The 18,164-nt window shown below is 34.4% G+C and overlaps 1 protein-coding gene across 1 annotated transcript in view; it reads right to left on the reverse strand.

Moving 5' to 3' along the window:
- Nkain3 (sodium/potassium transporting ATPase interacting 3) overlaps positions 1–17,464 on the reverse strand; it is a 319,499-nt gene extending 302,035 nt beyond the window's left edge. The window contains exons 1-2 of the mRNA XM_076835763.1: positions 17,303–17,464; positions 7,572–7,652 (exon numbers count right to left, since the gene is read on the reverse strand). Coding sequence (XP_076691878.1) covers positions 7,572–7,652; positions 17,303–17,464 — 243 coding nt within the window. The remainder of the gene's footprint in view (positions 1–7,571; positions 7,653–17,302) is intronic.
- Positions 17,465–18,164: the final 700 nt, after the last annotated feature.

The following is an 18,164-nucleotide window of genomic DNA, read 5'->3' on the forward strand; positions in this document are numbered from 1 at the left end:
GAGATGAGTCTTCATTTTCACATTTTGAATGTATTCTTAGGGAGGAAAAAATGACTTCAAGTCTTGTAACTTCCCCAAAGCAGCAATAACTTATTAATTATGCCCTTGGTGATCTTAAATGTGGCATGAAAAACAGCCTCAGAGACTTTCAAAGATGGTTAAAGTCCTCCTAAAGGGAACAGTAAGGGCACTAGGAGAATCTGCCTGCAGATGTATATCAAAAACCTATTTACATGTTGAAGGAAAGGATTTAATTAATAGCATTACAGCTGTGAAGTTAATATGCTGATCTGAGGTCCTATCACAAGGGATCATTTCATATTTTTTTAAACAAGTCACATAGTCCTACAATTTTTTCCTTTTTACAGCTCTTGCATAGTAATAAATGTAGGTCCCTGAAGTTTTCAGGATGGAGATCATGATGTCTGTTAATTTCCCCAATAATAAAAAAGATGATGATGTTAATGGCAATAAAGAGAGCCACCATTTACTGAAACCTCACAGTACACCAAGATCCTCTGTAAGCCTTGTATGTGCAATGTCTTGTTTAATTCTTTCCATGACTCAATAACGGTTAGTGCGGTGGGTTTCCTTATTATATAGAAAAGGAAACTGAGGCTCTAAAAGATTGTACAAGTACTGACATTTTCAGTTCCCTAGCCACTGTTATCATTGCTTACACCACAGTTCCAAATTCTTTAAATATAATGGATTCATTTCCTCCAAGTGTGAGAAGATGTGGGGTAAATCAGGGTGCTCGAGGTCACAGTGACAAATGCCTGTTGCAAGCCTGGCTGGCAAGTGAGATAAAAATGAGGAGAAACCTGGAATTTGTGACCCAGGTCCTCATGACAGGGGTATAATCACTCATGCCCACAGGAACGTACACTATGAAATTAATAAGAATGGAGAGGCAGTGCTCCTGATGGGCACTGTTGCATCCCTTTCATGAGACCGCCCAAACTTCCTTTATGGGAATTACCTTTTCCCCAGATGGCAGAATCAGTTAGACCTCTAATCTCAGATCCTATCCTGCCCTGGCCAAGAAGCAGATGGTGGATCCAGGTGGAACAATCATATCTTCTCCCATCACACCTTAGTAATTTAAACTGTGGGAGATGAACAACAGCTGGATCCCCTTTCCATCTAAGAGAAGTTTTTAGATTAGACTGTCACTGCCCCTGGGCCTCCTGGGCTTACCTAGCCCCTGGCTATTCCCAAATCCAGTAGTACTCTAGCCTCTTGGTTCTCTGAGCTCTGTCTTTCCAGGAGTCTCTAATACACAAGTAAGATAGAGACCATGCCTGTTAACTGCAACCCAGGGTTCCTGACACAATCTGAGATTACTAGTTTATAAGGCATCTGATTTTTTTAAGCAAAGTGTAATTATTATACGTGACTCTCTTTTAGTTTTCATCCTCTGTGAACTACTACCAGAAACTGAATCTGTTCTTTAAAACTTTGTCCCTAAATTCTCTACGACTAATTTTTCTGAATCTTTCATAATAAATTAAAGTTCAATACGAGATAAAAGTAAACTAAAATGGGACATAGGCATACATATTTGAGACATATTTATTTGAAATATCATCTGAAAAACACAAATGTTATGAGGTCAAGTCATAAAGAATTGGGAAGACTGTAGTGGTGGTAGAGGATTGCCACTATAAATAAGTCACATGAAACTAATATAAATAAAATAGTATTTTAACAAAAATGATAGTATTGTAGAAACAGATCCTATGAGAATATATTGCATCATGATAAAGCATCATAAATCACTGAGAAGTCTACCAATTAAATATTGTTTGTATCTATGGTCAACTATTGGTATTGGTCAGTTATAAAAGTATCTTTTTATATCACTACCTTGTGCAATCCAGGAAATTAAGCTCCAGAGGATTAAAGACCAAAACATTGTTGTATAACATAAAATGCAAAAAGATGTGAACTATTGGTTAAAAGAAGGCAAAAAAGTAGATTATTGAGCACCTTGGTAAGTATTAACTTTTAAAGAAACCCTACTTAACAAAAAATAGATAAATATAATCTTTTAAGTGTAAAATAAGCCCCTACCTTCCAAAAATGGGAAAAGAGATTAATGTGTGCTGATGACACTGTTTTTAGTCATATTTTTACAGCTAATGCAACCCTTCTTGGAGAAGAAATTTAGGAAATGAAATCAGAGATATCATAATAAGAAAGATCACACACACAAAATCTATGTCCACTTGATGCAAAAATGTAAAGTAATAGCCAAGAGTTTAGTAAAAACATGAAAATATCTTTAAGTTCAATTTTTTAAAAGATTACTATGTAAATTTCTTTTATAATTTCAATAATATTACAAAAAAACACAAGAGACAAACCAAGGCAGGGTAACTTGTATAGAATAAAGAAAGTTAAGCCAGAATATTAAAATATTAATGTGAATAATCTTTGAATGGTTAGAGTGAAAGTGATGTTTGTTCTTGACTTTCTAGTATCTGTAACTTTTTTTGATAATATGTCTAGTTCTACATTATAATAAGAAAAAAAAGTTTTACCCAGAAGAATCCATTTCCTTGGGGACAACAAGAAGGAAAGAGAAAGGAAGAGAGTGAGAGAGGGGAAGAAGAAGGAGAAGGAGGAGGAGGAGGAGGAGGAGAAGGAGGAGGAGGAGGAGGAGGAGAAGGAGGAGGAGGAGGAGGAGGAGAAGGAGGAGGAGGAGGAGAAGGAGGAGGAGGAGGAGGAGGAGAAGGAGGAGGAGGAGGAGGAGGAGGAGGAGGAGGAGGAGGAGGAGGAGGAGAAGAAAAAGAAGAGAGAAAGCCCACCTCAAGTCTTTGTCTCTTTGTCTCTTTCTAATTGAAAAAAAAAAAAAAACTATTTAAGTGTTAATAGTTGCTATCACTTCAAAATATCACTAATAAAAGCAGTCTCTAAATGCAATCTAATTACAGATGATACTGCCCTTGGAGGCAGTGACATTTTTCATCTGCAGGGCACACAGATTATTTTTAAGGACACATTTGAATGAGCCTGGATTGCACATGGCCTGGATTGGTGAGGGCTCTATCACAGGATAGAGCTGATTTTTATTTTCCATGTAAAGGAGCAAGAATTTCACCTTATCAAGAGCCTGGGAGAGAGGTGAACAAGTGGTGACAAACCTCATCAGACACTGGGAGGCCATTTCTGAAGAATGGCTAATGACAAATTTCCTGAGAAGAGGACCAAAGATGGCTAGGACTTTGGTGTCAACTTAATTTTTGACAAATATCTAGTTTCAGGATTATGTTAATCATAAAATTACATGGGAAATCTTTCTTTAGCCTCTATTTCTGTAAGAGTTTGGATAAGATAAACATTATTTCTTTCTGATGTTTGATATATTCATCATTAAAACCATCTGGGCTTGAGGTTTTCTTTGTGGGAAGGTTTTCTAATTATAAATTTATAGTTATCCATATTTTCTATTTCTGTATGTGTTAGTTTTGATAAGTTATTCTGTCCATAAGTTTGTTAATATCATTTTTCAAACTCATTGAAATAGAACTATTCAATTTTTTTTTTCATTTTAGTCTTTAAATTTCTACAGAATCTTGTAGGTGTATCTCTTCTGTCTATACCGATGTTGGTAAGTAGTATTATTTCTTCTTTTTTCTTGATCAATCCTATTAATAGATTGTCATTTTATTAGTCTCTTCAAACAATCAGCTATGAGATCACAGACATAGTTAAATTTCTCTTCTTTTTCTTATATCATTGATTTTTAATTTTCCTTTTGTTCTAGTATCAATTAAATACTGCTTTTGAGTTGCCCATAAATATTTGCTCTGTTTTCTTTATTATGATCTTCAAAATATATTTTTTTAAATTTTCCATAATTTCACCTTTGATTTGTGGATTTTTAGAATTGCCAGCCTAAAAAATTAAAAATTAAAAATTACTTACAGACCTTAATACTGCATCTTTCATATTACTGTTGTCTTTGCGACAGGAGAACCACTGTATTCATTGTTTCACCCAACAGACACTTATTGAGACTTCTTATGAGCTAAAATGTAATTTTGATCATTGTTCTCTGTGCCTTTGAAGAGAGCACATATTTTGTAGTTTTGAATGTAATGTCCTACACACATAAGTTCAAAATGTTGGTTATAGCATTGTCTATATCTTTTATTTTTATTCTCTCGTGTATATTTTTCTCTATCAGAATTGTGGATTCATCAATTTCTACCTTTAATATCACTAAGTTGTGCTTCATGTGTTCTAAAACTATGTTTTTGGTATGGTGTAGAATTGTTATGTGTATTTGATACAAGGACACTGATATGATAATAAACCATTTTTTTTGTAATAATAGCCCATGACTTGAAGTCTACTTTATTTTTATTTTTATTTTTTTTGGAGTGTGTTATTTCTGATATTATTATGATCACACAGAATTTCTTCTAATTGGTGTTTAAAAACATCTTTTTTCATTTTTTAAATTTCAATGTATGTATATATTTATATTTAAAGTATATTTCATATAAATTGCATTGGGTACTTTTTTTTTAAACTCCAATGCTCTAATCTCTGTCTTTAATTGGAGTGTTTAGTGTATTTACACTTCATATGGTTTTTGATATGGCTGGGTTTTAATCTGCCATATTATTATTTGTTTTTTGTTTGTACCATCTGCTTTGAAGCTTCTCAATGCTCTCAGTGTTTGCATTATTTATTTTTTATATGGGTTACTCTAGGGCAGTGACTATCAAGCTTTTGGGCCCCAGTACTCTTTTTTTTTTTTTTTTTTTTTTTTTACTTTTTAAAGTTAATGAGTATCCCAAAGAGCTTTTGTTTATGTAGATTACATTCATCAATATTCATCTTATTAGAAATTAAAATGAGGCATTTTTTTAAAACACAAGAGCACAACAGCACCATTAGAATTTAAGCATTGCAAGGATCTCTGTGTCCATGATCACCTGCCTGTGGGACCACTCACTGCCTTTCAGGTAATCCAGGACTGTTCTTATTCCACAGATGCAAACTGTTAGTCAAAGAGCCCTGTGGAGTATAAATTGACTGTGTATAGGCCATGTTTATCATTTAAATAACTCCAAACCCATAGACATGATATAGAAACTACTCTGACTTTCAGTTTTTGCAGAAGTATTCACTACTCCATAATGTGTTAGGGGCAAAAGTTAAGGTATATGGTAGTTTCTGTTAATCAGTCCAAGTAGCAATTACAAGAAATGCCATATGAACTGGCAGGAGATGGAGAACTCTAGAAAGTTGATATGCATACAAGTACCCATGGTCGAGGAATTTCTTGCATAATGGAATGAAGTCTGGAAGAGTGGCAAGGCAGTTGGGTTTGTCAAGAGTCCTTAACCCTGCTCTACTTTTTTGATTAGATCCCTTACAGATTCCAGTTGAGGTTGAACTAGCCAGGGCGATATTAAGGAAGGAGATCAACAGAAAATCTTTAGGATGCTCTTCTTGTAGTCATCTGTCTTTTTAATGACCACAAATTCTTAGTTAACTGATGAATGACATTTGAATGAGTAATAATTGGAGTAATAAAATGAGTAACTAGGACTACTATGCCCATTTTTCTTAAACTTGTACCCAAAGAAATCAGGAAAAAAAATCCCTTTCAATGTGTACATTGATGATAGAAAAGCAGTTATGAAAAGTAGTTCAAATAAAAATAAGCACATGTAGTGTTGGGAAACCAGATTTGTATGGAACAAATGACTGGTGCTATTGATTAGTTTTTATCACTTTGTAGAGTTGTTTCATAGTCAATCAGAGTTACCAGGTATGACGTGCAGAAATAGTCCTGAGCAGTCTACAAACACACACTACTCTCATTACTAGCAAAGCTGGCCCTGGTATGCTACTGCATGTGCACTCAGCAGGCTTAAGTGATTGGCTGATGGCCCACAATAAGCACCAGAGTCAAGTTTGAACTATAGACTTAGGATCTGAAATTTAGTTTTTCAACACACTATAATGCCAATCCTATAGCACACATTTTCTCTGGTCCAATTTATTCCAATTCAGTTTACATGGAAGAAAATAGAAGATAATTTTTACCCAGTAAAAGAAAAACATAATTTAAAATGATCATTCAAATCACAAGTTAGAAAATGCTAGAGTTTGGACATGCTATTCCTATTTATTATTCATCATTCTTATTCATAAGATTTGCATTTTATAATTACTTAATAATCTGCATTTATAAATTATACCCAGACATATTTAAAAAAAATTTTTTTTCATTGTTGATAGATCTTTTATTTATTTATTTGTTTATATGTGGTGCTGAGGATCGAACCCAGTGCCTCACACATCCAGGTAAATGTGCTACCACTGAGCCCCAGCCCCGCCAGACATATATTTAAGAAAGATTTTTCTGTCTTAGAAATTAGTGATAAAATACAGTCAATAACACAAATATTTTAGGTAAATTTTAGCACCTATATCATACATAGTGAAAATTGTGAAACTCAGATTGAAAATGTCATTCTGGTTTCTGAATACATTTACCAATGTGAGAAAATATTGACAAGTTATAATTTAAGGTTATTAGAGTATAGAAAGAGTAGTCCCTTTTGGATGTTCTAGAAAAATCCTTATAGATTTTTTTTGCTGTTCATCTGAATCAAACAAACATTGTTATCATATGGACTTCAGTGGAGTATAACAATTCTAAAAGGATATGTGCTGGTCAAGATAAATTTTATAAGATCTAAGCTGCAAAATCAAGTAGGAGACAGTCATATTATTTAAAATCTGAAATTGTCATAAGACTTTAGAAAAATTTTCACAAACATACTTGATAATGAGACACCTAAAAAATTAAGAATTTCATTCTCATACTTTCTGAAATTATTCTGCTGTTTTTTTTCTAGTGAAAATAGTGCTAATTAACAAGTTTTAAGAACCACAACTAAAAATTTAACACATGTTGCTTTCACATTTGTGTGACAATCAGAAGACATCTTTGCTGGAGGCACAACAAAAATTATATAGTCTTCTGACAGTTCTAGATAGACAGAAATAGCATGTGTGTCATGGTGCAATAAGACAACTGACCTCTGATCAGGATTTCAAAACAGGAGTCACTGCACTAATGTTTTTATATGGTAACAAACATATGGTTCATTTACATGTAAAAGGACTTCATTCTATGTCAGTCTCTCCCATTTTAAACACAAAAAGTTTAAAATCACTTAGCATTTGGGACTGAGGTCACTGAGACATTATGTCTTTTTAAAATGGACATCAGGACAAAAGGATGCTCAAGAAATCAAGTACCACTTCAACATAATGAACAAAACCATAAGGAAATTATTTTGAAGTTCCTTCATTATTAGCATGCTCCTAGGATCATTCTTTCCTGAATGGCACCCGAATACATTTTTGATTAGTATTTTATTTGCAATGCTTTATTTATAACATACATACACACACACACACACACACACACACACACACACACACGGATTGTAATATAATATAGCAATTCGTTGTTATAATAGTTATTTATAAGTGGACTCTATTCAAAGTCTTTCAAGGCATGATACACTCACCTTAGAAAGGCCACCTACTTCCAAATAAAAGCAGATAATGAACACATTCCAGGTGATCCAGAGGGCAGTCCACACTGTATACTGGATAGAAGGGGGAGGGAGAAAGAGAAGAAAAAAGAGATGAAAGGCATGTATACTAAATAAATCAATAGTAAAGATGTCAGTAAGTTTCAGTCCACTGGATACAAACAGGCAAGGAATACTCAGAAAAGAGTGCTCACTACAAAGTCCTCTGAGATCTAGAAATTAAAAATCCAATAGTTCTATGGCTTTCAGTAGATGACAATAAACCTGGATTTATTTTTAAAGTGCTTTGCTGGCTTGCAGGTACATGTTCAATTCAAGTGCTCACTCAATTTGTTTTCTGAGTATTATCTTTTCCAGAGAACACAATTATGCAAAGTTGTCCTTAAGTTATAATATTAAACTCATACATTTTTAGAAATGTTAGTCAAAACCTAGAGCTTTTATGACCCTGGATGAAAACCATGCTTGAAAATGGATCAAATTAACATACTTTTATTCATTGGATTATTTTATTAAGAATAGATCATGTGTATCTATGATTATATAGTAAAAACATAATCATATAATTTTTTTAAAACACAACAATTTAAATGAGGTTAAAAATAAGACAATGAACACTGTTTTTCCATACTAGAGAAAATCTTTTATTTACCCCCAACAAATTCCAACTTTCCTGATTAACTGATTTACTGATAAGATGGTTTTACTAATCTGTTATGTACTAGGAAATGCCTTCACCCAGAGCATGAGTCAATCTTATATAGCTGTAGACAGGTCTCATCAATGGAGAGGGTCCGAGGATATACTTCATCCCTCAGTTAGTTTCTTATGCAAACATAGAAAATCAGAAAATTGACTTAGAAAACTATTTGGGTAACCGAGGATACTCATACCATAGAACAGATTATAATATTTTAAAATATTAAAATATTTTACTTTACCAGAAAAGTCTCAGAATTCTTAATTCTTTAAATGGGCATATTAATTAAATTATTAGTTTTTATGAGTGACCACAATAGTTGAATATTGAAATCATTCTGTGAGCCATGGAATGTTTAATTTTAGATGGTATAAAATAGCCATGTTTCTCTTAGAAATCTTATCCAAAATATCTAATTATTTGTAAACTACAATTTAGATTTTATGTATTTCTGTTATTTATTTATTTTTGGTACTGTGGATTGAACCCAGGAGCACCTTATTACTGAGCTAAATCTCTGAGCCTTCTAAAATTTTTTTTTATTCTGAGACAGGTTTTTAAAGACTGGGCCACACCAAGTTGCTGAGGCTGGCCTCAAACTTGAGATCCTAATGACTCAGCCTCCTACATCACTGAAAGCATGCATGACCACACCTGACTTTATGATTTTTTAAAGACTTGCAAAATAATCTCATGTGTTGAGTACTTCTATAATTGGATATATTTGATGTCACATTGTAATTCCTTGGGGGGTGTTTTGCTTTCTTTTTTTTTTTTTAAAGGATAATGTAATTATACAATGAGTTGAAGCTTCAAAAGCAATGGGAATTTATGTTAAAAACGTTAAAAATTATCATAAGTAAAAATATGTTATGAGGTTTTGAGTATTTGCAGATATTGCTGATGCTGCAATATCTTCTTTTCAGAAAGATTATTAGTCTGAACAGTTTTTTAAAATGTGCAACATGCATTGAAACACACTTTTCTGATCCACAAAATATTCCATGAGTACTGAAAACAGCTACTCTGCATCCTTAATGTTTATTTTTTTTTGCAGGTCACAATAACTAGAACAAATTTTACTGCTTTTGCTAACTGGATGGCATCTAGTCCTGATAGATGCATTCTACATAAATATAAATGTGTTGGAACTTAGCTGACCAATAAGTTATGAGAAAAAGGCCAATGATAAAAATTAAGAAAAGCATATCAAATAAAGCAAGACAACGTACTAAAGTAAGAAAGTAAGGACATGAACCCAAATCATTACAAATTCATATGATTCTTAATTATGAGAACTCAAATCTAAATGCACAATTATTGCATTAGGAAAATCAACAAATGCAAATTTATAACAAAGGCACAATAAAATGAATCTATTTAAAAATTATAGCACAAACTCAATGACGGAAGTGACTACTCACAGGCTATCATGTGCAGCTTCTGAACTTTGATAGATAAAACTACCAGGCTAAGTAGATACCAACTGTCAGCTCAACATGTTTAACTACATCAGGGTTATTATTCTGGGGCTCCCTGTGCTCCTATTCTGTGCTATGCACTTTATATCGGTTATTACATTCTGTCACACTAAACCCAGGAAGAGAGGTCATCATTTGATTCCCTACTGGGTGTCAAGGGTTGGCATGTGAAACCTGATTAGCTCCAAAGCTGAGATTCTTAAGCCTCACCTGGTAGGCTTTCTTTAAAAAAGAATCTTAGAAAAATGATTATAGGTTAATTGTAAGCTAAACTTTAACCAAATTCAACACTTCATCAAATGGAACATTCACCAATTACCTTAATAAAAAATGTATTTTATTCTTTTAAGTCCTATAGGTGGTAGTGTTTGGAGAATGACTAGGATATTTTGTGTTTTGCTATCTATGTAGCATCATGCATCATATGAACACCAAGGGTTCTTTGGTTTCTTTTTAATGATATTGTAGTTTCTTCTAATGTACTGTTTGTTGAGGACAAAGAATATATTATTGAATTTTGGACTGTTATGAGACATAAACTATATACTTGACATGCAGTTGTGACACCAGTTTGATCAAAAACATATGGGAAAAGAGATCTTTAGCAATATAAATACACGCATAGGAATTTACCTAGCAGAGATATTAGGGGAACTCATGGCCTAAGATGTGCAATCTCCCTGTCTTCTTTTTGAGGTGGGTAATTTTATTAATAATTCATTTTAAATGAGAATTAAAAGATAAGACTCTTCATTTTTTGACAAATACTCCATTATGGAATTTGTTGATATATTCATTTATTTTTTTGCAAGTCACAGATAGATTAGGTATACTTGGTAAATAAAAGTCTTAAATTTTCCAAATAACTCTGCATGATCTCTTTCTCTGTCAGTCTGCCTCTCTGTTTCTTGCTCTCTCTTCTACTTTTGTTATGTTTAGTAAACATATTTTAACTCCTAACTCACATTGACAATGCTGTGAAGATTAATAAAGAATGTTCATATGTTCTATGTGGCTTCCTAAATATTTCCTTCCTAGTTTTATGAGGATATTTCAGTACTTTTTAATTGACACGAACTTTAGAAGTCTTTTATTCTTTCATTGAGCAATTAGTTTATAACATGAGTTATTTTTATGGTCTGAGCTTCCTCATTTTCCAATGATCAGAAAGGCCATCTGGTCATTCATTCTTTCACATGTATATCAATCAGTCACAGTATTTACGCACAATAGCTAGAGTTATAATAAAAAGTAGTGTAATATCCTTAGTATTTAGTTTAGTATTCATGTTCAGAAGAACATTAAGAGAAACTACCATCCATACATTTTTAATGGCAAGGAAAGCAGAGCTAAGGCCAAGAACAAAAAAAGACATATTAACAGTTTAATAATTCATCAAGTCTTACTCTATATTAGGCTATGGTAAGCAAGTCATATATATTATAGCATTTTAAAAAATGATCTGTGATCATATTTCTACAAATGAGATATGTGTGGAAAAAAGAAAACAAATAAATATCCTAAGGCTTCAGAGCCAATAGTTTGTGGAGGGGATTTAAATCCATGACGAACTGAATTGAAACTTAACACCCAACTGTCATATTGAGCAGAAGCTCAGGGAAGAGATTTATGATGATGTGGTAGAAAAGGTTTGTTATATAACAATTCAAATCAAAGTCAGTTGTTGTTCATTGCACATGAATTTTGCATAAAGGTCCAAAGAACTAAATTATGGTCTTCATAAATGTATTGGCTTTTTAATTTTTAAAGTCAGCTTTGAATTAAATCTAACTCCAAAGTTAATCTTTTTTTTCTAAAAAAAAATGTAAAATCAATTAGCTAACTCATCTGCCTTTAAATTAGTGAGCTTGATTAAATTAACTCATCCATGAAATAATAAAAATTTAAATAATTCTAGGGCAGACCCTTCTGTTGGAATTCAGAGACAAATTTTGAAATACTTGGCATAGGCATAGACAGGAAACAAATGATTCTACAACAGAACATATGGTTGACAAATATGGTTTCACAGCTTCATACTGTCTTTAATCAAAGAAACACAAAAGGTGTATTTAAACCTTCACTGAACTTGGTATCTCTTAGGGGTATCCCCAGGGGATACCAAGTGAAGGAGAAAAATATGACAAAGTTATTTCTGTGCTCTGAAAATAAATACAGAAAGAGTGAACTGCACCTTTTCAGCAGTGAGGGTATCTGGAGTGGACTTATTGCTCTTTCATTTGGTGATTTGGTTGGCTTTTTCTAGCAGTCTTTGATTATATTGGCAAAAGACCATGATGTAATATTTCTCAGAAGACTAGGTCTTGAGGAGTAAGTTAGCTAATAGTAGGGACAGGTAGGACAGCACACACTATTTTGTCATATAATTCCTCAACTGTTTTCTGATTGAGATAAGCAAAGCAGTGAGGCCGATTTCTCTTGCTGAACAATTGCCATCATGTTCTAAGAAATCTATGTCTAGGGCATTTTTAAAGTCACTGAACCCAATCACTTATGATGTGTCCAGTCAAGGATAAAGCATTTTAAAAAGTCTCTTCGTGCAGGAATACATCTTGAATATAACAAGGGGTAGGCACAGTCCTTTCTTCCAGGAGTTCACTGCTGCATGCAGTGAGACTGGCAGGGAGACAATGAAAACTGGTGGGCGATCAGGGTAGAGAGTCATCAGGATCTGCCACAGTAGGGAGCACAAGGCACTCAGCCCTGAGTGGGGTGCTTAGGTAAGGCTTTTAGTGGGTGACAATTGAAGAATTATTAAATGTTTTCCAAGAGGGCAAGGAGAATATCCCAGGCAGAAGGTTTAGTATGTGTGATCCGAAGAGGCAGAGAGCATGTGGTCTTTGGAAACAGCAAATCCTTCAGCATGCCTGGCATAAGGGAGGCCCATGGAGAGTAGGTACAGGATAGGTAAGCAAAGAGGCAATTTTAATAAGCTTTGGTCTCTACTCTAAGGAGTTTGGAAATTTGTCTATAGACATCAGAGTTCTTGTTCTGCATTGTCCTTTATCTAGACTATTTTCACAGTGCTAACTAACTCTTTGAATTCAAGTGTGGCAAACCCAATTTTTGTCAGAAGTGGCAGCAACTTCCAACCTATGTTTTTGCAAATTTACACTGTAAGTTCCATTGCATTATTTCAGAGACAGACATCATATTTCGTTCATCTCTAGGTGAGCACTTAGGACATACCTGATGCATCGAACTGTTAGTTTGAAGGGATGAAATTCAATTGGTATGATTGGTATTTGTTTCAGCCAATATTAAGACTAGCAGAAGTGATTTGGGGAAAAAAATCTGTAATCAAAAAGCTCTTTCCCTGCTAAGTGAAGTCAGTGTGGATTTATGATCCAGGTGTCTTCTCACTGCTATTGAAAAATTGGTGCCTCCCGAGACACACCTTGGTTAGTGTGACATATGCTGCATTCAATTTCAATTTTTTAAAAAAAATACTAGAATTAATTCCAGGCTACCAGTAGTATCAAACCAAAGTATTCATGAATACAACCCAAGAATAGGTGCCTATTATGTGCTAAAACAAAATAAATATAATGCAATCACCTTCCCAAATAACAACATGGTCTTCACGTAAAGAGAATCCCTTGCAGATATATTTTCCATATTATTGATTACTGATTCTTTAGGCATTTTTCTCAAATAGAAAATGTATAGATGGATGCCTACAAAGGCAATAATATTTGACAATTGACTGAGGAAGCAGGGCAGAAGAATTTCCTAGGTCAAAACTTATGCTGACAATGGCAAGATATCATCTGAGATCTGGTGGTAGAAGCAAAGCACAGATTATGCTAAAACAACTTCATAATAAAATGAGGGAGGCCAATAGACATTCAGCTTTCTCCTTTGCTATTGTGTTCCCTGGGCAAGGAAACCATTCTAACATTTTTATTTATTTGTAAAATCAGAGATGCTAATACAGACAGACCTCTTAGGGTACTTGGGAAGATTAAATAAAATGAATGTTTGGAGGGCTTTCCCACCAACTCAATATTTTATTTCTCTTCCCTTCCTGGGTGAGAGTCTAGATAACAGCCAATAAAAATGAGATTTAGTTGACATAACGCATTAAAAGAGAAAATCAGGGGAGCAAAAATATGAATTGCTTATCTTTGCAGATGTTTTTCTTTGAGGATTCTGAAAGTCCTAAAACTGCCTTTCTACTCACACATAAATACATATGGAGCACGTATTACATTTCACGTTCTCAGTGAGCTCTTTGCCTGGTAGAGAGGGCTTGAATGCCAACAAATTATAACACACGCTCAAGACACAAAGGCAAAGGAACAGAGAATGTTTAATCATGAAAGCACACGCAGGGACATGTGCATGAGGGACTGAAAGAACATTACTAGAACTGGGGCATGAACACCACACAAGGCTGTGAGAGCAAGTGGGAGAGAGATGGGTCAGAGCAGAGAGAACATAAACAGAATACAACCTCTGGGCCTTTTCAAGGCTCTGCACTTGGCTCACAGACTTCCCAGGCTTCTGCCTCATTGCTATTCTCTTTCCACGTTCATGGCCATTCCACCACCTCCCTAGAGTCCAAGACTCTGTATCTCACTTCCTCATTCCCTTTAAAATGAACTCCTTGAAAGTAGGGACTGTAATTTGCATTTTTCTCTAGCTATCCAGACCTAGTTCAACACAGTACTCTATGAATATCTGATGAGTGAGTGGCAACTACAGGTACTGAGCTCTTTCCTCACACTCAGTGATGCTTTCCACCCAGAACCCCCTTCAACGTCTTCTCTGTGGACTCACACTCACTGGCATCACAAGCACATCTGCAGGACACCTTACTCTGTCACCCTGCCATGATCAGACTCCTCATTAGGCATCTCTGGCACAATGTGGTTCTCTGTATCACTTGTCATAGTTATAGTTCAACATTTCTGCAGATCTCTCCCACTAAAATGTAAAATGAGCACCCAAGAAGGCCACAAATAATCTGTATATGTTTAACAGCATCCGAGACACCCCACACAATGCCAAACACCTAGTAGAGACTAAAGGAGTATCTTTTAAAACCAAATAAATAATTGGGGGAGAAAAGAACAAAGTTAGAAAACAAAGAAGAAAGGGAAGGATGAATGAAGAAAGGTACGAAAAAGAAAGGTAAGTAGGGAGGGAGGGAAGGAGGAAGGAACTGAGGGAGAGAGAGAGGACAGCCTTCAGAGATATGAGTTTGGTAAAGTGCAATAGTCAAGAATATTCTTAGATTTTGGAACCAGGAAAGGTTTTTTTTTTTTTAAATTAATTTTTATTGTAGGTTGTTCAAAACATTACATAGTTCTTGATATATCATATTTCACACTTTGATTCAAGTGGGATATGAACTCCCATTTTTACCCCATATACAGATTGCAGAATCACATCAGTTGCACAACCATTGATTTACATATTGCCATTCTGGTGTCTGTTGTATTTTGCTGCCTTTCCTATCCTCTACTATCCCCCCTCCCCCCTCCCCTCCCCTCTTCTCTCTCTACCCCCTCTACTGTAATTCATTTCTCCCCCTTATATTTTCCCTCCTTTCCCCTCACTTCCTCTTGTATGTAATTTTGTATACCCCTGAGGGTCTCCTTCCATTTACATGCAATTTCCCTTCTCTCTCCCTTTCCCTCCCACCTCTCATCCCTGTTTAATGTTAATCTTCTTCTCATGCTCTTCTTCCCTACTCTGTTCTTAGTTACTCTCCTTATATCAAAGAAGACATTTGGCATTTGTTTTTAAGGGATTGGCTAGCTTCACTTAGCATAATCTGCTCTAATGCCATCCATTTCCCTCCAAATTCTATGATTTTGTCATTTCTTAATGCAGAGTAATACTCCATTGTGTATAAATGCCACATTTTTTTTATCCATTCGTCTATTGAAGGGCATCTAGGTTGGTTCCACAGTCTTGCTATTGTGAATTGTGCTGCTATGAACATGGAAAGGTTTTTAAGCCATGAATCAGGTAAGTGAAAAAAAGACTCTGGAAAGACTATGAACAAGCAGGAAATCCATGTGTACAGAAAAGAAGGCTAGGCTATGGTTAAGTGAAGAGTATGCAGGGCTAACAGGCAGGGGGCAGAAACAACAAGACTAGATAATATCTTTAACAGGTACATGCAACCTCATTCTATAGAAGCCCTTGGTTTCATAGTCAGCTGGCATTTGGGGCCTTAGCAGAACATGAACAACACAAAATGTAAAAAGTTGGTGGGCGATAAAAGTGTCTGCATTCATAGAAACAAACTAGAACATATTTAGAACCCAATAATAGTTTGATATTCTGCATGACATTAAAGCATCTGGTGCTCTAAGTCTGACTCTAGGAAACATCTTTCTAGTAGATTACACAGTGGCTCAGCAGAGGCTATTCTTAAGAGAAGCAAAGTAAAACAGAAATTGTTTAGCCCTGCAGCAAATTGAGTGAGATCAAACACTCTTGGGGCCATGTTGAATGCCAAGTCTGCCTGTGGGATAGTTATTTTCACCTCTTTGATACGATGGAAGATATCAAAAAAGCCAATTTTGAGATTCAACACAGAGAACAAGTACATTTATAGAAAAAAAAAACACCTTTTTTCCAACAAATTGGATTAGTAAAAATTGAAAGGTGGCTTATTTGTGTCACCTTCCCCCCGAAGTATGGCAACATTACTGCATCGCAGAAATTATTTACCAACTCTACTGAATTCTATACACTCATTCAGGCTCATTGATTACATTAGACTATATTATTCCTATTTTCAATACCTTTATTATTATTACTCATCATTTTCCAACTCCTGTTTATACATCTAACCAACAATACTGCCTTCTTTTAATAGAAAAAAACAACTACTTAAGCTGAATAACTACCACTAGATTGTGAATTACAGAATGTACTTCATGAAATTGACCTGTAATGGAGTATGGGCTGCCCATGTTCAGCATAGTGTGGAGTATAGATTTGTGCTTCCAATACATCTTGAAAATTGGAGAAAAATTCAATAATAAACTGTATGAAATATATGAGGAACATGCACTAAATTTTTCAGTACATACATTTGAAATATCCTAAGTTAATTAAAATTATATTGTTTTCAGTGATTAAACAATTATGCTAAACAGGATTGGTTTCTAGGGCTAGTGACAGATGTCATTGAAGATAAATGACACCTTATGACACTGCTACATTAATAATTAACATACCTTACATCTCATAATAACAATGAGATCATAACCAGTCCTTCCACTTTATTCAAACCCTATTTTAAGTGAGTCATAAGATCATCCCAAACTTCAGGACATATTGCTTTGTTCTCACTGTAAAACATTCATCATGTTGTCTGTTCCACCGAGTAATATTTCTTAACAGAATTGAATATTTGAGGGCTAGAACAGCATAAATACATTTTATTAGATGGGACCTCTATAAAATTATTTCATTCATCTTCTTATAGAAATTATATAGTGTTCATATGAAGAGGTAGTGATAACAATAAGACTTACCACCATGATGTATCGAGGTCTGTACTGAATAGTTCCAAACAAACCCAATATGACCACTATTATATGTAGAAAATTTCCAAGAATAGGTGCCCACTGGAAGCCAAGGAAGTCAAAGATTTGTCTTTCTAATGCTGAGAGCTGCAACAAAGAAAGGGAGATCATGAGTAGCTAATCCAAGCATCATGTTACCATCTCAATCCTTATTTCACTGCTGGAGAGATCGGCATCTTCAATCTCAACACTTGTAAGCATCATAATCACTAGCGTTATTTTAATTAATTAATTTATTATTATTATTATTATTATTATTATTATTATTATTATTATTATTATAGTGCTGGGATTAAACTCAGGGCCTCATGCATGCTGGGCAAGTGCCTCAATACTGAGTCAACCCTTGTCACTAGAATTTTACTACCTATTTCATGTACTGTTTTATGCAACTTCTCTCAGGAAATATACTTAGATAACTTTGAATGTTATAGCTCCAAATTAAAATTTTGAACCAATCTAGAGAACTAAGAAATACTCATTAAGTAGTTTTCTACAATAGAAAATCCAGACAAATAAGACTTAAATTCATCATTGTTTGTAATGAAATAATTAACTTAATATAACATACTTAGAGAAATAACCATAACGATATGACAGCTGGTATCATTTTGAAAGCAAAACAAAACTCTTACTTAACTTTGCCTTCCTGTGCTAAATATATACTAACCAAACCTGTTTGGTTTCTTCTCCTTTCATTATACTTCCAATAATGATAATGACTAAAGGAATCATCATTTTGAAAACGTGTTATTTACTCACCCTCGGCTCAAGACCCTGATATAAAACCAGAGTTAAACATTCCCTTGGG

The sequence above is a fragment of the Callospermophilus lateralis genome, chromosome 16 (assembly GCF_048772815.1).
Source record: "Callospermophilus lateralis isolate mCalLat2 chromosome 16, mCalLat2.hap1, whole genome shotgun sequence".
NCBI classification, from domain to species: domain Eukaryota; kingdom Metazoa; phylum Chordata; class Mammalia; order Rodentia; family Sciuridae; genus Callospermophilus; species Callospermophilus lateralis.